Source organism: Argopecten irradians, chromosome 11 (genome assembly GCF_041381155.1).
Source record: "Argopecten irradians isolate NY chromosome 11, Ai_NY, whole genome shotgun sequence".
In the NCBI taxonomy this organism is placed as follows: Eukaryota; Metazoa; Mollusca; class Bivalvia; order Pectinida; family Pectinidae; genus Argopecten; species Argopecten irradians.
Genome location: NC_091144.1, coordinates 16,155,274 through 16,180,605, shown reverse-complemented (window position 1 = coordinate 16,180,605; position 25,332 = coordinate 16,155,274). Strand labels below are relative to the sequence as shown.

The window sequence follows — 25,332 nt, the reverse complement described above, 5'->3', positions numbered from 1 at the left end:
AAAATGGTTTGAACGAAAAAGGAGGAAAAACAATATATATATATATATTTTCGTCTTGGTAAATTAATAATGCTGTTATTTGAAAAAAATAAACAATTACAAAATCAGTTATGCTTTTTTGTCTTTTTTTTTCAATGGCATTATTCTGAAAAAAAAATGATTTAGATTCTCTGAGAGATTTGAGCAGGCACAGCTAAACACATACTTCACCTACTGAGTCGAGCTATATATACATGTCACCAAAGATCATCTCTGCGCTTGTCTACCAGTAAAATATAAGGTGCCGTTGATTTTCCACATTGTAATGTCGACCTGTGACAGCCCTACCGAAAAAGAATAGAGCCTAAGAAACAAATCAATAAAGAGACTCATAAATTCTGCCGAACCTCTTCTAACCGTAACGCACATACCACACAGCTTTCGGCATACAACGCAAAGCACTCATTGAGAACATACAGTACCGAGACCGAGAGATCTATCACTGGCGATGTTTAATGAAGCTATCCTAACGAGAGAAGGTTACCTTAGATACAGTTGTGTAATTATACAGAAAATTCGAGATTTGGTCGCGATGGTAATAGCTAGTTTAAAACGACTTAATAGTAGCTGTAACTATACGAAATTTGCTTCGATTGTGTACAGTAATACAGTTAAAGAATATGTTCGTTCGCAAAGTACAAAGTGTTTAGCATATCCCAAAACTTGATGTGTTCTTATGTCATTGAAAATTTGTGACAATGTCATAGTACTGAAAACTGTGGTTATATTCATAGTATGCACAAGTGAATTGGTCAAAAATATAAGTTAATAATTCAACCAGAACCATGTTTTCTTCACTCTCACGTGAATTTCTTCTTCACTCTCACTTGAATGTTTTTCACTCTCACATGATTTTTTTTTCACTCTCATGTTTTTTATTTTCACTCTCACACAATCAAGCTGGTATCAACTAGGTATTGGTAATATATCTTTTTTTTATTTTATTGATTTGATTAACAGGATGGCCTCCCGTGTGTGTTGTATTTCGAGATGTGCATGTCTGTACGTTTTGGAGGCTGTGGTATATTCGTGCTGTTTCGCCTTGTACTAGAGAAGGTCTTACCCTTTTTACAGTGTAATGTGTCTGAAGCATGCCAGAGATGATACCGAACATGTGTTTGTGTGCCTTTGTAAACAACATTAAGTCGTATTTAAAAACAAAACTCTTACATATGGTTTAGGAAAAGACCTGAATAAAGTTTTATAACCCAATCTATTTTCAATAGTTTTTTTTATAATGTAACGCAACCGTCTCGTGAAATTTAGTGTTAAATAAGGATCATCACGTTACTACAAGGAAAGTTGCCAAACAAAATTGGAAGAGCCAATGTCAAAATAATGTAAATTTGCATGATTTTCAAAAATATATGGTATGGTCCTAAGAGAATTGTACAGTATATATGAGAGAAATATTGATTTTGATAGTCTCCACTCTCTCTCTCTCTATTACATTTCTCCTAACCGTGAGTGTAACTGAGGGTGGCACTATCAGACAAGCAAGTGTTCTATCATGAAACAAGCTTGACCATTCTGCCACGTCTCCCTGCGATTTTGTTCCACAAAGTGACTTATTATAGCCGGGGCTAAATCGGCCGATCACGAGAGTCACGATTAATACATCGGCTCTTGCCGTAAGTTGGTTACGCCGGTGTCAGGGGACTCCTGAATCACTCTCTCGTTAACGTGCAGTAAACCGGCAATGTGTAATCCAATATACTTATCCGGAACTAAGTACCTGCTCCATCTCGTTAATTACAAAGTACCAGTGGAACTCTTCCAAGTTCACTAAGGCGTGTTGTGACAAGAACAATGAAACGGTAATTATCCCTATGAGACAATTAGCGACTTTAACCGCTGTCCGGTCGTTTACAGGAATATATGGCTAAGTACAAGTGTAAAAAGGGAAAAAGAAAAGAAAAAACTTAATTATCAGTCGTGCTGTGTTTTTTCTTTTCGGAAATATTTTAATTTCGTGAGGCATTGTTTTGAAAGATGTTTTTTAACGTAGCTAACACTTTAACATAATTTCAGAAAAAGATTGTTTTTATTTTGAATACATTATTCATGGAACAAAATTCACAAATTATGTAATCAGTCTGATGGATGCTTTGCTACCCAAATTATCTAACATTGTATTCGAAATACATATCTGGCCAAGTTAATGCAACTAGATAAAATAACAAGTTGTTTCTAATCACGGTCGCATTGTACTACCGTCGATGATAAAACAGGGAAGCCTTGTATATATACGAACTTTACATCAACCTGGAAGTTAGGGTCTGTCATATAACGAAATGACGCAGCTACAATACAACACACAAGCATTATATAAGTGCGTCTCTTACAACCCGTACAGCGCCGTTTCTATATCCAGATATGTATCGTCCTTTATCACGAATGTTAAACCACTGTTTGTACTTAATGTAACAACTAATCCATAGAAAACTGTCACAGAAATATGAAGAGGTTATCTTTTGCGCTCATCATGCCAAGAAGAATATTTTAAGCCTGTTATATTCATCATGACGTTTACAAACCAGGGCCCGGGTGTCCAAAGCATGATTAACTTAATATCATGATTAGTGAAATTTTCATTTACTGCAACATTTGTGATTATATCTTTACTTAACTCAGCAAGTAAGTAAAAAATGGTGAATGGAGATTCTTATACATTTTTTTTTAAAACTCGCATTACAAGTAGTTATTTTATTTTGATTTGAACATTGTCGTTTAACAACATCCTTTCGAACAGTTTTGTTTTCTTCCGAACAAGATGTAGTGATGTCAATATTTTATGTCGTCGATTCTGTATAGGTATTAGCGTATCAGGGGCATTTACATTGTATCATCTGTCTCATTTAATGATGCCTGACAAAGCAAATACATTGCAAAGTCGTTATAAATGTTATATCAATAGCGAACAAACATTCTACGTTTGCATGGCTGTTTCAAAAAATGGAGTTTACTTTACTGAAACCTTTATTATTGTATATTATAAGCAGCTCGCAATGTGATGTAGTCTTCAATATAAGATAAGATCATATTATCACCGGTAAAATACCGGTACCAGTTTCAAACGTTTAAGTATAAAGGGCATGAAGATGGTATCGAATATTTTGTAACATGGGTAATATAACCCTTTGTCACCAACAAGTTAAAGTGAACAGTCGGGCAAGGATGGCTAAAGTCGGTGAAAATGGTGTGAATGTATCCAGGATAATTTCTTATGAAATAAAAAAAAATAAGATCTCTCGTAAAAACCTGTCTGCGTACGCAGAAATTAATTTAAAGTATAGGAATCCTAAAACGTCCTCCCGGCTGACTATGTCCGTGGTTACATTTCCACGCAGCCTCGCTTTCAATGCTTTCAATTTTTCTTTATTTCAATGGTCAGAGCTGGGAAACGTAAGCAGAACTTGACCGTCGTATTAATATATGAGAACTTTTGGAAGGTCAATGAACGCATTTAGACTGGTTTTCTTTGCCCGACTATTCACTTTAAGTAAGAGTATAAGAGTAAGTGATGGCTCTGTTTCTTCAATGTCTTTTGACCACCAATAATCACATATTCAAACCAAACATTAGCAACCGTCATGTATCATACCTTTGCTACAATTTCTGTTAAAAAGAACCATTGACCTTTTTGATACATGAAGTAAGCTATAAGATATGAGCAGTATTTTATTTACTGACAAAAGGAAACAGAGTTATAAACTTTATTTATTTTACATCGATTACGAAACAAGTTATACAACTTATGTAAATCACTCTCGATGACCCGGATGTAAGCGCGCGAGGGATCTTAGTGTGGGAGGAAACCGGAGTGCCCGGAGAAAACCCACGTGATCGGGCATGTGACCCCAAACCTTTTCACGTCCGTGCCGGGGATCGAACCCCGGCCGGCTAGGTGAAAGGCGAGTGGCTTAACCACTACACCACCCGATCAAAAGAAACAGAGTTACATGAAGTAAGCTGTGATATGATATTTGGTTATTTATATACATAATATATAGTATTTTATTTACTGACAAAAGGTAACGGAGTTACATTTAGTAAGCTGTGATATGAGTAATATCGTATTTACTGACTCAAGGAAACAGAATAAAGACTCAAAATAACGCACTACAACACTGTGGTTTGATCTAGGTCTGAAAATAAAATAGCAACAAAGACTAAAAATTTATACTGACAAATATAACAGCTACTGATGGTTATATAGAATGAATGAATTGTTGTGGACATAACGATGTAACGTGTCAATTAATGCATTTCTTTATCCTGGATGTTGTATATCAAAAACAACAACAAAAGCCGACAGACATTTAGTAATAAACACCCAGAAATTACTTCATGACTTTAAACTTTGTTGGTTTTTGTACTGTTATGTCTATACATGCCCAGTATTTATCTACTATTGATATTATATTTATCTAGAATTATATGTTTGTTTAAGGTTTCTTTACACTCGATAAACTTCAAAGAAAACGATTTATTCAAAAGTCTTTACTTTGCGTGTACAGTGTATATACAATGTTTCTGTAATTATCTGAACCACTATGTATAAACATGAATTAAGTTCTATAATATTGACTTTAAACTCTAGTTAACAAAACAGTTTTGTCTGTGCCTGCTGATTACTTCGATCCTATCGGGTTTCTCCAAGGCATTATTTGCCTCCTAAACAATCGTGATAATTGATTGAATCGTCGTTTTACACAAATCAAACTTTGAATTCTTCGGTTAGAGTATAAGTAAGTAGAAACTCATATGAATTGAATGGTCCATTATATACTTTTTAAGGTCTTAACGTGGAGCGATCAAACACAGAAAGTGAACCTCTTTCCTGGATATTGAAAGCAAAAAAAGTGAATGGGTTTAAAGTCTACTTCTCTATAAAAAAATCAATAATTTCTGTTACATATATATAATTATCAAAATCCAAGCATAAAATTATTAGCATATTACAGGATAGCATAGGTCGATTTGCAGATTGCATCAGTAGATCTCACGCCAAATATATTTTCGATCAAGGAACTTTTTCAAAACTATTTAGCTATAACATTACAGGTTAAAATGTGTTTTCGTTTGGTAGTCAAGACGGTATAATATGAATCCCGATGTTACAATAACCGACAATGATAAGATAAAGTTGAAAATGTAAGACAAAGTATTATCTTATGCAGCGAATACCTTGAATATTTAAGATAATATGTTTATACAATTTGGTGTAAAACAAGCATGTGACATATTTTGATAGCACTAGAATTAATGTAAGGATGACAATAACTGTAAAAGTAGAGATAAGAGTAATTAAAGGGATAAAACAATCCATCTAAAGGAGTCAGTCAAGCATATCACAATTCACTGTTATTAATGAATTATTCGAACTAATTTTACCAAGATGCTAACCACACATGCTCAATCTGCATGCCAAATATGCATTTTCAAACTTAATGTTTGTGCCGGTATGTGATTCGTTGAAATAAATTTCTGATAACCACCTGCAGGTGCATTCACCCGATAAACGGTAAGAATCTAGTGAATTTAATTTATATCAAAGCAGTGAACCTATTTATATCTACAATCGTATTACCGATAATAAACTACATTCTTTCGCGATGCATATATTTTCAGTACATTTTAAAAGAATTATAGCTATCACCGTAGCCAATATCATACAAGATTGTTTTAACGAGCGTTTCCATAGGCTAAAATTTATTAATGAGAGGCTAGGAAGAAAAAAACCAATTATAACTCTCCTTCTTTTTGGCAGATATAATGACGTAACTATTGACTAGAAACCAACTTGTCCCAAAATGAGTTTGGAATTTCGAAGAAAAATGTTATTATGTAAATAAAATGGGTTTTTCTCATGATAAACAGCTGCTTTACGGTTTATTCAGAGCACATTAAGATTGTTTGTGTTACACCTCCATCACATAAAAGATGTATCCAAGGTAAACCTTAGATATACAAGAGACCTGTTTATGCTAATGAACAGAACTAGGTGTTGTGAGAGTTTAATCATACATACTTGCTGTATGAATTCGGGATAGGTTATTATATTAGATGATGTTAATGGCGACGATTGAGCCACTAAATGTGTCATAACTTTTGCCAATATTTCGTTCATGCAACACTCACTAAGATATTTAAAGTCACTGTAGATGAAGGATTCAGAAACGAGACTATTATAAACCGGATATCGCTCTTGCCATGCAGCTTAGTTGTCAGCTGTCATTGCTGTCAAGGACCAAGATACCAATAGCAAAGTCACATGGTCGATGATGTCTCAGATTGAAAGTTCCAAAGGTCACATCTGCATGTTGGATATGAACGATAAAGAGCTAGGTAGTTTTGGCGTTAAAATATTTTAGTATTTTACAATATGTTTGGAACTTTGAAAGGCGAAAGGGAACGATTGTTATGATAAACTGCTTTTTAAATTATAGTATCACGATTATGATTAACATAGTAATAGAAATAGTGGACAGATTGATTTATACGCTTTACTGAATGGCATGCTGCGAGATTTGGTCGATGATTTCAATTAAGATTTAGTGGAGGAAATGTTATCGCATTACTAAACTACAAGGATTTTATTATCATTTGATTAATCTGGTCACTCTAAATCACTTTCTAGTCTTGGAAAAATTACACTATTATATTAAAATAACGTAAAGAATTATACGAAATGCACTAGCTTTATATAAAGCTAAAACTTTTCTTTTTGACAATTCACTGCACACAGTGCATTGTATTACTTGTCCGTGTGCAGAGGACGCAAACCAATTAGTTTATAGATAGATAATAAGAAACCATGAGAGAACCACCTGCGTACAAGACGTTACAACGTACAAACCACAGCGTCTTATTACGATTGGTTTAGGAATTAAGCAATATTGCTTAAAACGAGTTACTGGCAAAATATGCGTATTCATATCTCCGGAGACAAGGCACTAGTAACTGAATCCACAGTTATTGCTATGAAATAAAGATGGTTAATTAACTAAATACTGATGTATATGGTTTAAACATGCAATGATTCAGCAATCTTCCACCATTCCTGCATAATTACCTTTTCGGTATGATATATGACGATTTAGATAATTTGCATTTCGACCAAAATAAAGAGCAGCTACCATTAGCATTACCAGCTGAGGGTAAATGGCGCAATTAACATCCCTAATTGAGCGTCAGAATGCATTCACAATTGGGAAACATCTATACAAAATGCACTAAAGTGTATTCACGTATTCATTTAAACATAAGGTTGCTTGCCTCATATATATCGTAAGATATTCTCTCCTTTTGTTATTCCATGCCATGTGGGTTTCATTTTGTTTCATTATGCTTAAAACTATATATTGATGTTGTTTCTTTTCGGGTTTTTTTCCGGGGGGGAGGGGGGGGGGGTCTGTGGGGTAAAGATTGATGATATATTAAATATATCCTTTGCCACATTCAGGTGGGGGGTATCGTCTTCAGTAAATACATTTGTTGATTTATTTTGTTTTAGGTGGTAAATGTATAAAAACACTTATCATGATGATAATTTCAAAGATAGTCATCTTGTACAAGATATTGTAAAAAACAGGTTATCAAAAAAGTATTCAATTCTTTTTGATACAACCTAACATATCACCTTCACCTTCAGTCCTTCTGTGAGAGTTGTCGAGCGTCTAAAAAGCAATGCTAAGATAAATCCGAGCAAGATTTAGGAGTTAAAACCAATGTTATGGAGGACCGGTGAGACCAACAAACGCGCCTTTCGTATGGGCCAGTTTATACCACATGTGTCGGTTTAATACAAAGAATAATCTACTCAGGCAGTAAATGATCACATATTTGTATATATTAGTTGTGTAAAAGTTTCAACGTTAGTTCAAAACTATGCATTAAACATTTCCTGGAGCCACTGTAATACATGTACCAATGTTCTGCCCCTATACAAATTCCGCTAGCAGACGAGATGAATTTTGTTTTTAATTTCTACGGAAATGTCCCAACAGACAACAGAAAACCTGAAAATGTTTGTCGGACAATGGTGTTAGTTTCAATAAGTATTTGATACAGCTCGGGATATCACAGGACGTATATATACCCTAATAGTGAGTAGATAACAAACAGTCAATCTATTTAATGTGACCTTGATATCGCTCTGTACCTGAGCGATAGACTTATGTTGCGTCATTGTTTTACGGTTTTATACCGATAGAAATAGCTGGAAATAAATTGGAATGCTCGACTTAGTATTAAGAATTCACTTTAAAACGAAATCAACGTTACCAATCTACTTATGTCTTCAGAAGCAAACGAGTGTATCGAGCTCCTGTCTTTCAAAATCTCTCGGAAGAATCAGACAGATTCCACAAGCAACTAGGATATAATAGAGTATGGACATTACATCTAGTGTAAGATAAAGAACAATTCCTTATTTTATATTATACAACAAACACATTATGTCTTACCATAGAAGTCTTGTTAAATATGTATATTAAAATCTGTAAATAGTTCAAGATAATGTTCGTATTTCGAATTAAAGCAATGACCAAATATTACGAGTGTCAAACATTGCCAAATGTAAATTTATTGTAATTCAAACGTATAGTTGTGTACGTATCTATTCAGTCCATATTTTTGCAATTTCAAGTAAAAGCGAGATAATATTTTAGGGTTTTAAATGTTCGCGGTTGGCCTTGAGAGTACATATAATTTAGCCTATTTTACAATATTTCGCGTGTCAATTTTGTTTTCTGATCAAAGCAATACCCTGCAAAAAACGCGAAAATATTCAGCAGATAAACTTATTGAACAATTTTTCGACATCACAAATACATTATTTAATAAGGAATGTTATTGTTAATTTTCTCGGTTGTCATGTGGCAATGATGGTAATTTGTTTTGTATTGTATATGATTAATCAATGTTTATTGTTACAATGTAGTTCATTTTGTTATCGTTGTTTAGTATGTGTAGCTATATAAAGACTCGACCGGTTCCGTGAAGGCGTCAAACAAAAGTACTCAAAGAAATATCATCAATCTACATTCTCTATCCAGAAACTTCCCACACGGAATGTGCGAGTATTGAAAAGCAAATAGTATAATATATCAGACAAGCATTTCAGATTTAAATATTTGGCAACCGTAACCATCTACATATTCAGTGAATGTAGATCAGTGGTATAATGCTAGCAACTTAATTCGATGATTCGTGTATATGTGTTTAGTCAAACCTCTCAATGAAGACCACCAACGGAATAATATACCGATAACTTTCATAATCGTAATGTCTTTATACACATGTCGCAAATGATTGCAATGGGCAATCTTGGGACTCCATGAAAGTCGCCTTATGACGCAGGTAGTCTTCATTTAAGGAGTTTGTTACGACTGGTTTTGTTGTAATAAACTCGTTACACTTAAATCATACCTTAGATACATGTGACGTTAATCTGATGCTGCAACTGTTGGGAGTGTTAATGTTTTTAAAACTAAGTGTGTTTGTAACAGTTCGACGAGCTAAGATATCAGGGCTGAGGTCTATCATGTTACGTTACAATATGGCATTACTTTGTGACTATACAAATGTACACTTTAACCTAAATGTGGTCTACTTGTAATTGCAACTGTGTGTGTGTTGTGCTGCAGTAAGTAGATTGTGTAAGAAGGCGTCTATTACAATGTACCTGCCCCAGACAAAATGATTTTATTACGTATAGAATTCATGTTCTGGCAATGACACAAAAAGGGTTAATTATTATATTAACTGTATGACTACAAACTGTACATTTATTTCTTATGATAATAATATATACATTAACGCTCCACTGAATGTTTATCCGGAAGGAACATAAGTCTAATTTTACACGTGTATAGGTATACATCCTCATCAGGATCGGAATGAAAACAACAGTTTAGCTGTTCGCCAGCACGTGTTGGCACGTGCCCTGTGCGCGTCCAACTACCACAACCTACAGTGACTTTTCCCACATACGAGTATGGCTGTATTGTTGTATAGACATATGTTTGTACACTGGTACATTAACAGCCATACCTTGTGATGTCTTAGATTTCTAAGACTCAGCCATTATGACATATCAGTAGTTACTGAAATGTAACTAAATATGCTGCCAATTTGGTTGATATCATTCTTTTATCATTTTTACGTAAACTCTCCTCGTTTCATTGATACGTTGATGGTTGGCATTGGACATCAAGCTGACAAAGCTCATCGCATCAACAGTTTATAGTAAGCCATAATGCATGTTAATTCTCCACTAATAGCCAATAGCTATTTTTAGGTACGCATGTACGCACGAGAAGCGTTAAGACACATTTAAAATGATATTCTAGTTAGATTTTCTGTTCCATTGCCAATGACATGCGTATCGTTCTGGTAATATTCTAAGAGTAATTTGAAACGTTTCAAATTTAGTAGTGAGGCTTGTGTATATTTCGTCTGCTAGGGCCCATCGCTCAATTCCTCTATGTAGAGCCTCATATCGCTATGAAATTAATTACGGTTTATTATTTTTTTAGCTTTGCAAATATTGGGGGAATTAATGAATCCATAACTGGGACGCTATGCATAGACAGAGATAGAGCTTATATTGCTAGTTTCAATATAGCTTTTCATTTTATAATTTGCGTATCAATCCAGCGCAGGACAACTTGTCAAAGAGCGAACATAAGGAACAAGTGACAAGACACGTGCATCGCATTTTTGTTTAATCACATGCTTTTATTTCATATGACATGAACGCAGTGTGATGGAGAGTTTTGTTTTATTAAAAAGATGTACTTAAAATATAATGTGTAACATGAACATACCTCCGCCTGAATCTGAAGAATGAAGCCGTTTCCTAGATTTCGCACTAAGAGACCTTTGAAGTCGTGATCCAGGGGCTTTTCCAGGTTTCCGGATCTTCAGTTTCTTGATCGCCTGTCCCACTGTAAAAGGAAGCAAGTAAGAAACAAGGATAATGACGATGCAGTAGAAATCACAGAATCCCAAATCCGGGGCAAAGTTTAACACACAAACAACATCTCCGTAACGATTTATTCCATCCACACTTACTAGTATTCCGAAATTTTGACATGTTGCAATAGTCACTTTTGCATAAATCCTTCCATCGTTGTATATATGTACAATATATATATATATAACACTACTAAGGGTATTGCCTGTACGGCGAACACTATAGTAGTTCCTCGCCGACCCTACCACTGACAATTCTACACTCCTTCTCTCAGCCTAAGCCTCCATAGCAGTTCTATAGTAAACATCCCAAATGGACGGGTACCTAAAAATCGAACACGAACCGTGCTATGGTTACCGGCATGCTACGGCTATACGTATGTTATGGAATACACTCCAGCATCCTTCACATGCATGCAATTAATATTTTTGGTTATTGGTGTTTATAAATGGCAATTAAAGAACATTTACGGGTCAATATTCTCTTGGAACAATAATTTATTACCCGGTGATAGAAGATAGTAATGCAGAAATCATCCCAAGGGTATAATGGTGATGTGACTTTATCAAAGTCTTAAATGTGTTCTAGTATACTTTATTTTATCTTTGTTATTAATCTATGTCATTTTAATGATAATGACGATACCAAAAACTTGAAGAGTGACGAACAGTTGTCAACCGCAGACATAGCAAAGCCTTTTGACTACGAAACATGTTTTCGTTTTATAGTAACTGAATTATATTACAGACGCTATAGAGAAGAATGATATCTTTGACATTATTATTTGATGATACTAGATCCTAACCTGAATTTTCCCATGTGTTTATGAAACACGTGCACATGTACGCTAACGTCTTCCAGGTATAGTATCGTGTTGACTTAAGTAGATCAATGCCTATTCGTACACCAGGTGAGAAAATATGTTGATGACGAAGACAATACGTCATTATTGAACATATCAATAAAAATAATAATACAGTATATTGATTTTGAATTGGAACCCACTGAACATGTAGAGTTTTCACAGTTACATTCGCGGCAATAGGCGTATGTGTACTGTTGAGAAAACTGTGTTCCCGCTGAAGTGACACTTTCTTGGTTTGTATCGATTCGGTTTGAAAACTCCTACAAAAAGCCGCGCAATCTCTTGCCTACAGACAGAGGTGATCGGTAGTCTGCTGAAGCCAGCCTGGAGTGACATTTAGACGCAAGGGCATTGCGGGAGTCATAGGGGATCAATGTTCCAAAATCTACAGATATATCTTCGTCACCCACACTTAGCGAGCCTATGTAAGATGTGCAATATTAATTGTTTATGTTAGCATCTGGGCGTGTAGTCCTCGGATTTGAAGGTCAACGTCAGAGAAGCGTTGACGGAGAAGCGTTAATAATGCTTTGCATGCAGAGAAACAATTACAGTTCAATCGTCAATAGTTTACGGAGGGATGTGTGAGAAATGTATACAAAGTGCCAAATTTTCTTTGCAAAGCGATATGTAAACATGTCGGCACATGAAACATACGTTAGTTTGAGACAAATGGTAGTTGTTTAGAGTTGCCCTTATCTCAACTGTTTAATGTGTATTTTTCTGAATATATTTACAGTCCATTTCAACCTGATTCAAATTCGTTTACTACAATGTCAATGACAGTAAAGGACATGACTTTGTATCTTCCTAACGTATGTCAGGTTACACAACCAGTATCATCCAGGAAATGTACAAAGACAAACGATCTTAACGATATTCTTTTGAATGAAGTAGTTTCAGTTTTTAACCAAACTTTTTATGTATCCCTTATCTCTTTAATGTCATTTTGAACATGTCATTATCTTTTAAATTCAAATTGTACACAATTGCTCTACTTTTTAATGTTTAACGTCGTGAATTACGCTGATCAATTATAATGAATGAATAATAAGTTTGATATACATGTAAACATCTGACACCAGCGGTAATGTACAATTATAATTATACATGGATCAGATTGTTTGACAAATTATTTTGCCGATATCAGTAATATCAGATTTACTTTGCAGCACACATCAATCTGGTATACATGCTTTTTTAAGCTTCATTAAAACTTAATATCGAAGTTTAAACTCATTTTTAAGGCAATGGAAAACATCATGAACTGACTTTGGTTTGAACAAGATATGGTAGATGTAACAAGATACGGAGGCGTCTGGGTCCATGTTGGTTCTTATCAAGGGTCTTATATAAATATGTTATCATATTTGCTATAATTTCAGCATCCTCGATATTCCAGGGGTTCCGATCACTTACGATCTCTACACCCCTGGACTATCTCATAGTGAAATTGAAGGCAGCTCAGCTGAAAACATTTGACCAATCACAGGCCAGCACAGATTTCCTTTGAAGACAACAGAGAGAGCGACGCCTAACATCAAAGCCACACAGTCAACCACAGTGTACCGTTATACTCTTTTGATGTACATCAAATGACTAAATTACCTGTTCTATTCTGTTACCTCCAGTTTTACTATGAGATAGTCCAGGGGTGTAGAGATCGTAAGTGATCGGAACCCCTGGAATATCGAGGATGTAATTTCAGGTGCATAAGTTTATTAAAGATGCTCCACCGCTTACAAATGTTCTTTTACCATCAAAAACAGAAGCAGACGATTTAGTATTTTTCTTCAGATACAAAAGTTACTTTCTTTACACCATTACCACCATTGAAAAGTTTGAACTTCTAATTTTACTTCAAGATAAAAATATGAAAATAATTAATTGCATCCCAAAAAAAATCCGTGACACTTTATCCCATATAAAATCAAGTACTGACTGTGCATGCACCAAAGGCAAGATACATTATTTTATACTATTTTTGTGTTCGTTAGACTTATATATATATACGATTAAACACCAATTAGTGTTAAAATGATGACTATCATTTATGCTCTTTCGGCGGTGGAGTATCTTTAAAAAGTGCAAAATTGGGACATTTTTGTTGCGATTTATACAGCGAGCTAGCTAAACTAAGACGTGCGATCGGGAAGTGCAAATAAATGAAGGAAAATGATGTAAATGTAGTAGTAACGATGATCATGATACTGCTACCTGGGTTATATAGGCTAGCTTACAGCGTATGTCGTCGGGCGTTAGGAGAGAAACACACACGCGCTGTGTGCACTCCACTATACAGCCAGCGCGTGAATGATAGCTGCTAGTGGTTATATGTCATCTCGTATTTCCTTGATGGGGTTAATTGTGCCGGAGTTGTCGACTACGATAATAAATCAGTGTGCAATCGCCTTTGTAGAGCACTGCTTTCTCCTACCTCACATATGTACTACCCGATTTATACGTTGCATGCTTTATATCTTGACACTGACGATATGTGCTTTCCTCGTGCATCTATGTTTATCTGATGCCCGATGGAAGTGTGTATTGGATAGCAATTATATATTGATCAAGGATTAGATATATGATTTGATAATCGCTGACGTCACACGTAATGTGAAAGAAATACCTTGGCTAGTGTGCTGTGTTGGTGTATACGACTGCCAAATTGTACTAGTTAAAAAGTGCATGTATATCAAAATCCTAATTCTGTCCTGCACGTACAGCGTTAAAATGGTACCTGCTGCCCCATTGTATGCAATCATAAGAGGCGACTAAATGTGGGATTTCATCGTTTCTCTTCTTCCTAAAGTCTCCATTAACACTGCCTCACTTTTGGCCTTTCGTTGAACGTTTGTCCTTGTGGGTAAACTTGAACGGTTGATGATAATATATCTTCGTTTATCTTATTTTAGCGTTTAAACCACCGACTTACTATAAGCCTGGGGTTTAGCGTTCGTCCCTATGAGGACGTTTGAACGACTGAATAATAAGTGTTGTCATAAGTGCCCATGCTTTATCTTTGTTTAACTTATAATGTTAAAAACTTTGCTTCAAAACTCTAACGGACACCAAATCAATAAAGAAGATATTGTAATAATACGCCACGATATACGATTTGATGATCTATGACGCCATATGTTATGCATACTAGGAAAAGTAATACCTTGCCTTGTGTGTTGTGTTAGTGTATACTAGATGTCAAATACAATATTGTTCCCCCGCTTTACACATCTTGAATATAAATTCTCTGAATATAGGGATATATTGCAGTTTTATTAACAATCTCTGCAGTAAATATTTAAACAAATCCTACGTGCGTCAGACTCACAGATTTTGTTTATTTATTAAATGAGTCGTATCATTGTTGATTTCGTAAAAAAAGCGACAGAACTATGTTGCTGTAACCTATCCTTAATTTACCAAAGGCGAGTGACAATTTACAGTAACGCGGCTGCAATATACATACTAAATAAACTAGTGAATAAAATCTTTGAAAAAAAAAATTGATAGGAATTATTTAGGACCTATCATAGCAGCATTATTCTTTTCTCAAAATTCTTTTTACAAAGGTCTGTCGAAGGTTTCTTGAATGTATTGAAAAAAATACTCAAATGTACCATACCTGTACAGATGTAAATTGTTTACAGTTAATGTTTGTCCCAGTTGTTAAAATAAACAAGAGGAAACTTTACATGCGGAGCAATGCAGCATGCATTCTAAAATGCTGAAGTCACGCCATGTGTTCTCTCAGGCGTATGATAGTCTACATAGCAATACATCCACAAGCCGTGCTTTGATTAGAATAAAACAATTCATGATAACAATTGAATTAATGTACAGTTTGATGCTCCCATACACAGGATCAGATTATATTGTTAAATGTACACATATTATCTTTATGAACAAGTACTGTTTTCAGTTCATAAGACTTAGAAGGAGAGATATCTTCATTGGAATAAATGCTGAAAATATACTTATTTTATCGCCATCAAACTTTAGCGCAAATGCGAAAAATGTACATTGTGGTTTATAAGCGTGGATATAAACTAGCGCAATATATTAAATTGTTGAATACCGCAACTATCATTTGACAAACTTCAGCTTTGTACATAACAAAAGTTAGCATAAAAAGCGCTAAATTAAAGCTATCGCTAGAGTAAGTACGTTTGCATTACATAAATCATCAGATAACGACAAGATTTGTTTAGGGTTAAAAAAAAATTACAATTTGCTTCCTGAAGTACATGTACGTAATAATCTTAGCGTAATAAATGTGCAAGAACATTGTGTCAGATAAACTCAAAAATCGGAGTAGAACTATTATTTTAAATAACAATCATACCAGGTATAGCAAAGACATGTATATGTCCTGTCGATCTCTAAACACTTATAATGCAACTGTTAGTATATTATACAGTATTTTAGACAAAGCAAACAATGCTATGACCTGACAATTTAAACCATGAATCCATATATTACTCAAGATATTTCATTCAATGAAGTCCCTAAGTCTGCGAGCGACTTCATATATAGCAAGTGACCCGAATATTACCTTACATATCACCCAAGGCATCCAAATATACATTTAGGTCGGTGTATTTTTATTTATACGGTTTGCTGATAATACAGGAAACAACGAAACAAATTGAAAACGGAAATTAATAACACGATATCCTTGACCTCTTTGTGATAAAATCTCAATTATTTCTCGTTCAAGTTATTCATTTTTGTAATACTGTTCTACAGATAGATTCTAATCAATATATCCTTTTTGAAATGATCGTTTGGAAATCAAAATGAGAAAAATAACCACATTGTTAGCCTTTCAAATACTACATTGTAGTTCTCCAGAGGGAGAATATATATAAACATTAAACAGTATGAATATCCCTTCCACAAATTTTCGACCTCTTGGCCATCTTCAGGTACATAGAAACACAAGAAAAGCTAGGTAAAATTTATCTTGAACGTTTTGATATGATGCCGTAGCAGCAATAACATCATAGATATAATGACGTCATATACATCATGGCGTCATATACATCATGACGTCATAGACATCATGACGTCACAAGTATTATGATATTAAATCAATTTCAACAAAAATCAGTCGTCCTTTTTTCATAATTGTACATTTTGTAGTTTGGAAATCAACAAAACGTACATTCATAGAGACAAACACACCGAATGGGACAAACACTTTAGCATCTTACATTTACATGTCATAGTGTAAACTTCTTTCCGACAACACAGTTAACTAACTACACAGAAAAGACAACGCTTGCATTGCATTTGTATTGTCTTTGCTTTCGTACGCTTGCGCTGTAGTTGACTTGCGCCGAATTAACTGACGTGATGTAGTGTTTGCCTCTTCAGATTTATTATCATTTCATGGCAGTATACATACAAGACTCGCATTTTCTTTGAAATAGCAATTCGTCTTACGATAAAGTGCAATTACTTGGTTGCATTCCAAGTACTTTCGTTTGCTGCAAACGTGTTTTACGGAACTTTTCTGAAATAGGTTTCCACTGCATTGAACACGTACATGTAACCTGATCAACCCTTACGTCATCCACATGATGGGCTTGTAGAGTCAAGTTGATGCTCGATACAGCCAACGTCGTTAAATTGTAGGCAGTCTAATTTTCGGCATTGTCATTTTATTATGCACCCTGATTCACTGGGGAATTTCTTAACTTTATTATCGTTAAGTCTGTAATAAAAGAAATGTCGCTTAGTACAATAAAGAACTCCAATAATAAAATGTAGAGCTTTTGTAGAGATTCTATAAAACTGGTAATAACAGAGAATCACTGATGCAAGACGCTTCAGCAAAGACATTCGGTAGGCAATTAGTATAGTATTAAAGGTTTATTTTCTAGATGTTCTTCACTTAATTAAAGGTACAAGCCAAATATCACTCACTCGTTGATTTGATGGTCAGGCATAACGCCTTAACACTAGCTAGAATGGAGCCATTTAAAGTTTGGTTTTGGGTAATTATTTTACGTCAAATTAACAGTGTCATTTAAGGTCTACATAATAATCGTGTATGTGGTGTCATGCGTTTGTGAACTGTCTGGTGAGTGTTTTGGGAGACCGTGGTATATTCGTGGTTTGTTTTCTTGAATAGAAGAACTCTTACACTTTTTATAGTGCTTTATCACTGGAGCATGCCGCCGAAGACACCAAACAACACATCCTACCCGGTCACAATATATTGACAACGGGCGTCGACCAGTCGTCCCACTCACTTTATGCTGAGCACTAAGCAGGAGCTGAAACTACCACTTTTATAGACTATGGCCAGGAACAAAGCTCAGAATCTACCTCACAGGGGCGAGTGCTCAACCGAAGAACAAAAATAAAGTGGTATCATGGGATGCATTATGAAGAAAAGAGTCAGGTAAGAAGACGAGAACATACCTGCAGGAAATATGTTACGTTGACTTTATTGTGTGGTAAGTATCGTTTGAGAGTCTACCATAGATCTGTAAAAGGTCTTTACGTAATAGTAGAACCTTTACCATTTGAAAGTGTTATCTCACTGAAGCATGATCTCGTACACCCAATACAATGACAGCGGATACAGCGGATAATGGTCCATGTGTATTTTGTGAGAACACTACATTATTTTACGGTCGACAGTTCAAATTAGTGTTATTGACAATTAAGGAATATTCTTTTATAATTCAAAAAGCCTTGTACGACACAAAACAAAATATCGTTTTTTTATTAATATTTATATATGATATATCTTCTAAAGGAAATAGTTCAAAGAGAATTGTACGACACCGAATAATATATAATTATTTATTAATATTTATATAAACCATATCTTCTGAAGTCAAAGATTTCATTTAATCAACAAAAGGCATATATCTACAGTCACATTCAATAACCATCTCCAGGTCATTTTACTCTATCACTATGTGAATAAACCTATTAGAATGGTGTCAAATATGGGACAAAGAAGTATAGTTCCAACAGTGCCTTTATCAGCACATAGATATGCTATTGGGACAGTAGCGATGGTATCAAATACGTACATTCGGCTCTCATTCGCTTTTATCGGTAAAGAACACTGTTCCGAAATAGCGTGACTTCGATCGCAATCCACCCATCCCCGACACATTGTCCTGACGAGTTAAAGTCAGTCGTCTAAACACAGTTGTTTGTTAATACAATTAGCCTGGGAGCACACTACATGCGGTGCATATCTGCGTACATACTCATTTACAGAGTCTCGAAGGTAAAGGCAATGAAAGTATTATTGATTTGCAGTTAGATTCGTGTCTGAAAGTGAAATGTTTACAAATGTTCTAATACTCTTCACTGATGTACTAGGCTTGATATCACTTCATACAAAACTAAGATGGGACTTGATAAATATTGATCTTCAGGACTTGCATCTGAACATTTTATTTCAGAACGAAGACACAATTGGAATTGTCAAATTCTATCGAATAAAGGTAGCAAACCCATGACGTGAAAGCCAAATAAAAGATTTGAAAAATCAATTTCTTTGTTATTTGGTTGTCGTCTTGAGCACATGGTGCATGTTGGAGTCCCTCAGTGAGATAATATACAACAACATAATCAAAGTACGAAGAGCCATACTTGCAGTATTTATACTGACGACAGAGCAACGACATTTGATATCGTAATAGTAACGGTTGTATGTTATTTCTGAAGTGTATTAAATAAATAATTTTACTCAGTTAATGACAGAAAATTGGAAAGACTCAAAAAAGACACTTTCCAATAAAAGTTTATCGTGATTGAGATTTTTTAAGGACAAATTGTATCCATTGTATTTAAATACTATAAGAAAGTAAATTATTTTATTTCTAAAATAAGCTAATAAAGCTTTCATTAAGTATGATCGTTTCTAATCTTTAGCAAGTTATGCAAATATTTCGTTATTAAAAAGACTACCAACACTAAATGTCTGATCGAATGGATGAGTAGAGGTGAGGAATGCAGAAGGAAGTCGGAAGGTGGTAGTCATTGAGAAGATTAAGGCATGGTCTCTATGTAGGCGAGTTTCGTAGTTTATCGATCATGACGTCCACACTTAAAGCCAGATATGATCTTCCATTGTTATAGATAGTTGATGAGGAAGTAAATCGTAGGAATATATCGGTCTGGCTTCAATCACACTAACTCTATGATACCGCCACAGAGAAAATTCAATTATTATTTACAATTACCAGTAAAGGCGGTAAGATGCCAACTTTAAAATTGCGGAGATGTACAGTAATATACAGATATAAGAACAAAGAGTTCAACGCACTAACGATAAAGTAGTGTCTGGGAAATTGTCGATCTAACGTCGATTGTCGACCAGCCACGTGCTAACAGTCTTCAGGTATAGCCTCGTAATGACATTTGCTGTAGGATGATGTAACATTCAGGACTAACTGGCATTAACATTGTCTACATAATGTATATGAAACAGATTCATTGATGTTTTGTACTAGTTAGTATATCATTTCAGTTAATTAAAACAAACTAGAAAGACAGTAATAATGATCAGTTCATAAGGCAAACGAAATAAGTCATGTATTCATCAGTGGTATTTTGATTATTACCAGAGAAATCAAAACGAAAATTAAACCTATTGACGCAAGTGGAGGTTTTAAATAGATCTAGAATTAAAGTAAATTAAGCTACAAAAAAAGTACAAAGGATCGACTTGAATATTTTGATAACAAGTATACTTTCGAATTGTAAAATATAGTAATTGGTTCGTAGTGAAAAAACATTATTAATGCAAATCAAGTATGTATCGTTGGACTACAGAATATGTACCCCCAGTGAAAAGTTTACATCCACCTGAGTGGCAGATCAGACGTTGTAATCTCTTCATTAATCAACTGCATTTTATAAATGTTGGTATTTCTTTGTCAGAGGACAGATTCGCAAACCTTCAGATTCTACTCCGAAGGCAAGCAATATTAAGGGGAGAATTAAGAAAACAATAGCCGAAAACTAGTCGTCTTTGCGATTAAGCAGTATTTCAGTTTTTAAGGTTATGGTGAAGAGATGAGAAATTCGAAAAAAGAATGGGCGCTATGAAGAAATTTTAACGCATTCCAAAATTTAAGTTCACTAGTCAAATTGAACAGGTAAACAGTGGTATTGGCAGCATATTTCTTGTGATCAGGAAATATGTGTTAAGATAAAGCCCACATTTTGTAATTAATGTGTGTTAAGTGTTCAGAATTCACACGAGAGCGTGAAATGCTAAATCATCCATATATCACACGACAGGATTGGTTGTAAGCTCTGTACACTCTTAGTCAATGGGATACCTTTGTATATAGGAAAATAAAGTACTGTTTTGTCTTCTTTTCAACCAGCTATAGGTTATCGATATATTTGCAATTAGAATGAAATTATTAAAATAACTCTTTTTAATTCATTACTTAGAGTTTTTTTATGTAACAATTAACCTAAATATGACAATATGTGGATTCAACATCCCGAAAACTCATGATAAGTTTTGAATATGTAAGATTTTAAAAACCAGTTCGTAACTTTACATTTGACTCTTACTGGTCAAGTATAAATGTTTGATAATTATGATAATTAATCTTGATCTATATGGTAGTTAATGTCGGTGATAGAATCGAGGAAGGAACGCACGTCCATCGAATGAATATTCTCAACCTAAAACGATGAAAAGATTACCTCAACGGATAAAACTAGACTTTCATTGACCTAAAACAATTAAAATTGCATATGAATAGAGCACCACCAGGAACGAAATCAAACCATTCTTTTAAGTCGCGCTCCAGTTATATACACGTCATCGTAAAGCCGGGGCTAACTACTTTCAAAATAAAATAATTATATATTCATAAAAGAAATCGGGAAGTTCCTCTGTTCCCCCACCATTTTCATCAAATAGTGATTTTAAAGTTGAATTATTTGGTTTTCTTTAATTCGTAAGAACCTGTCTTTAATATTGCAATTGTGACGATTGGGTTAATAATATAAAATATGCACAAATACATTTTGTTTATATGACAATTTGTTATTTTCACTGCTTCTAAATGCATTTAAATGACAATGTATAATGTAACATGTTAAAGCGATATTACGAAAAACCGAATGTACTGTGAATGACGCCCTTGTATTAATAATGTGTGTTTACCACATAACGTTACTAACGAGTTTGATATTAATTTTGTATGAACGTCATTTTGATGCAGACAATTACATTGACGATGAATGAGATCGAGGCATTATTTCGGCGTTTACCACAATAGGCGCTGTTATTCAACTCTCAGGGTATCAATTAAACGATGCAGCTGTTGATTAACAATTTGTTTATACCACACGTGGTATAAACTCTGTACGCATTCTGATTGGCTGACACGATGAACTTTGACCGAACTACGTCTTTCTCAGTGTCGTATCATCTTTTGTTAACGTCATCAATAATCGAGTGACGTCATGTTATGCTGTGATAGCCGCTTGACACCAAAACTGCTGTTGGATTGCGTACTTATCCTCGTCGTATTTCTATCGGCTAAAATCGGATATTATTGTGGTAGAAACAGGTCACACGACTCGTGGTTGTTGGATATGGAATTTATTCCACCCTCTAAAGCTCGTGTCTTTTGTAACTTTTGAAAAATAACACACTCGCAAAAATCAAAATTTAATGACAAATGACATGAAAAGTGTAAATGGTTGATATATCTCATAGACACCGCATAAAAAAGACGACATCATCGTAGAATCTTTTTGTAGCGCTCCGGAAGTATACACAGTTTTCTATACGAAATCTGCATCGACTAGTGCATTATTCAATCAGTTACCGGACTGTTTCAACCGTGATATAGCGTCCAATAAATGATAAGTATCTCATTGCGATGAAAGGTATTTTACAACAATTCTGTTAAAATGCAAATAAAAGAATTAATTGGATTTTGTTTTCGTTTTTCTTTCGTGTATGAACGTTATTTTAAAAACATATTTTAACATCACGCTCTAACGGACGTCATAACAATATCTATGTAAAATGCCGTTCATACATCGACGAATAACAAGAATATACCAATCATTTCCTGTTTCAACACATTATCCGCTGAAATGCATCTCCTGAAGATAAAATAAGGTAAGATACAGCAATAAATACGTATAATATTAAGAGGGTTAAGTAGGTTTGTTTATCCTCTATGGACTTCTTTCTTGAGGAGACCTGTAAACAGCACTGTTTGTACCGCTCATGTTATCAAGATATAATGGTACACTATCTAATAAATAACCGGAAACGTCGTCGATCGGATACATGACTAGCTCCACATGTATTTTGCATACATGTTTGTATACAAAAATAAGAATGTTGCAAAGGGAGCTAATTCAAATATAGAAAGGTGCGACGTTTTGATACTAAGAACTTAGTTAATAACTGCTATCAAACTTTAGTTGAAAAGTAATATGTTTAAAAACTTAAACACTTTGAGCCCTAATAATTACTAACCAATTCACGATTCATATAGTTGTCTCCTCAGTAAACCCTATCTCTGTTGAAGGATATTATGAATATTATGTATACATATGTATACTCGAGACACTAGCATAACATTGGCTTCAAGGTACAATGGTATAGCTATATAACAGCTTTATGAAAACTTAAAGTCCATCTCAACTATAAATACTTGTCATAAGTGGTTCTCAGAGTATAAACAACTTTGTAGAAACTATTTACGTTGAGAGTATGTGTATCATAAGTATAATGCAATTAAATGTAGACAATCTTGTAAACGATTCTCTTTGAACGAGTGTCAGCTCAAAAAATAATCACCCAAGTTTACAAGTCCAATGCAATCAAATAAAAAAGATCTTATGAATGATAATTTTTGAACAGGTGGTAGCCATAACAATTATTTCCATGCCTACAAATTTATCGTAATCCAATATATAAGATCCTATGGATGACTATTATTGACCACGTGCCAGCCATGACACTTAGTGTCCATGTTTGCTAGGTTAATGCTCTCGTAAGCACAAGTTCTAAAAATGTTATTTTCTGAACATCCATAATCACAAACATTGACAAGGATTTTTAAGGTTAATTGATTTAATAATTAACATAAATGATATCTTTATTACTGACATAGGATATCATCACGAGATAAAGTAGAGAAGATGGTATAGCATGATCAAGACGTGTGTGGCCAGACAATACAGATGTTGCACGTGCGTGCCTGTGAAACACGTGTATTTGTTATATATATATTCTATACACACCTTGTGTGTAAACCAAGATAATGGACAAAAAACTTGTCTATGTGCAAAATAAACACCACAGACACTTTTTGTGATTGTTTGTGTATTTACCCTGGAATGCGGAATCCCTACTTCCAGCCTAGTGTAAGAGGATAGATAGAAAAGGTAGACACATTTCTTTCTAACACTTAATCAATAGGTGTGGAGCTAAATTATGGGATACGTCGAATAGTTTATGGACATTTACTCTAAGAAATAAATTTACGAGACCACATATACTTCATTAGAAAACGTAAACACAGATGATAAGTGCACAGTTTATACAAACTGTTAAGACGTTAGGCAAGAGTATACATATAAAACTTTTGGTATAATGTAACCCATCACTAACTTAGTCTCAAAAGAAGTGTTTCAGTATAACGTGATATACCAGGACAGTCCCATTCTTGTCCTACGTAGGACAGGGTCTCGTCTGCTGCAATTGGGTGTAGGGATGTGAACTCAAATGTCCTCTAACGAGGCTTACCTTTCCTCTTTCTCAATTCTTCACCATCGTCGTATTCGTCGTCGTAATCCGAGTCACTCATGTTACTTTACTCCCAAAATGTTAACGACAAAACACAATAATTGAAAATCCTAGAATTGAACCACTTTGCTATGTGTACACAACTTTATCGAGGAAATCAGTGTTTGGCTGTCGGTTATTAAATCAAACCCTCAACTCCTACAAAACCGATTTAGTACGCTCCAGACTAGCACTAGGCTCAGTCTACTGACGGGAGAACGGGGACCGTAGGCATCTGTGTTTGGGACAGGATGGGAACACCTTGGACGTTAAATGTGAAATCTGTTGTGTGTTAAGCTGTAAAGATTACAATGAAAGGAATAACTATCGTCACCATCAATGCCTCCAACAATCTGTCAGGCATGGTGGCCAAATATTGCGGGTACGCCTTTACTCGTGCAGTAACTAAACGTTTCCCGTGCAAGTGCCTGAGCACCCATTGACGTTTATTGCATTTTCCCGATTTCTTACCCATGTGTGAAACTCAGCTATTACACCGACCAACTAGTTTCTCTCATTCCTTGCTTATGGGTGTTTATACGCGTTACATAAACACAGAAGTTGAGGTTTTCTCTGCTTCTTTCTCTGTTGACAGTCTTCACATATTCACACTATTAGACACCACTT

At 34.8% G+C, this 25,332-nt stretch overlaps 1 protein-coding gene across 3 annotated transcripts in view; it reads right to left on the bottom strand.

Annotated features, from left to right (window-relative positions):
- Positions 1–25,112, bottom strand: part of LOC138334853 (Kv channel-interacting protein 4-like) — a 320,280-nt gene extending 295,168 nt beyond the window's left edge. The window contains exons 1-2 of one of the 3 annotated variants that reach the window (XM_069283628.1): positions 24,667–25,112; positions 10,875–10,994 (exon numbers count right to left, since the gene is read on the bottom strand). In XM_069283628.1, coding sequence (XP_069139729.1) covers positions 10,875–10,994; positions 24,667–24,727 — 181 coding nt within the window. In that variant the 5' untranslated portion in view covers positions 24,728–25,112. Of the gene's footprint in view, positions 1–10,874; positions 10,995–11,121; positions 11,306–24,666 lie in introns of those variants that run through there. The other 2 variants (XM_069283631.1, XM_069283634.1) reach the window with 2 other exon arrangements.
- Positions 25,113–25,332: the final 220 nt, after the last annotated feature.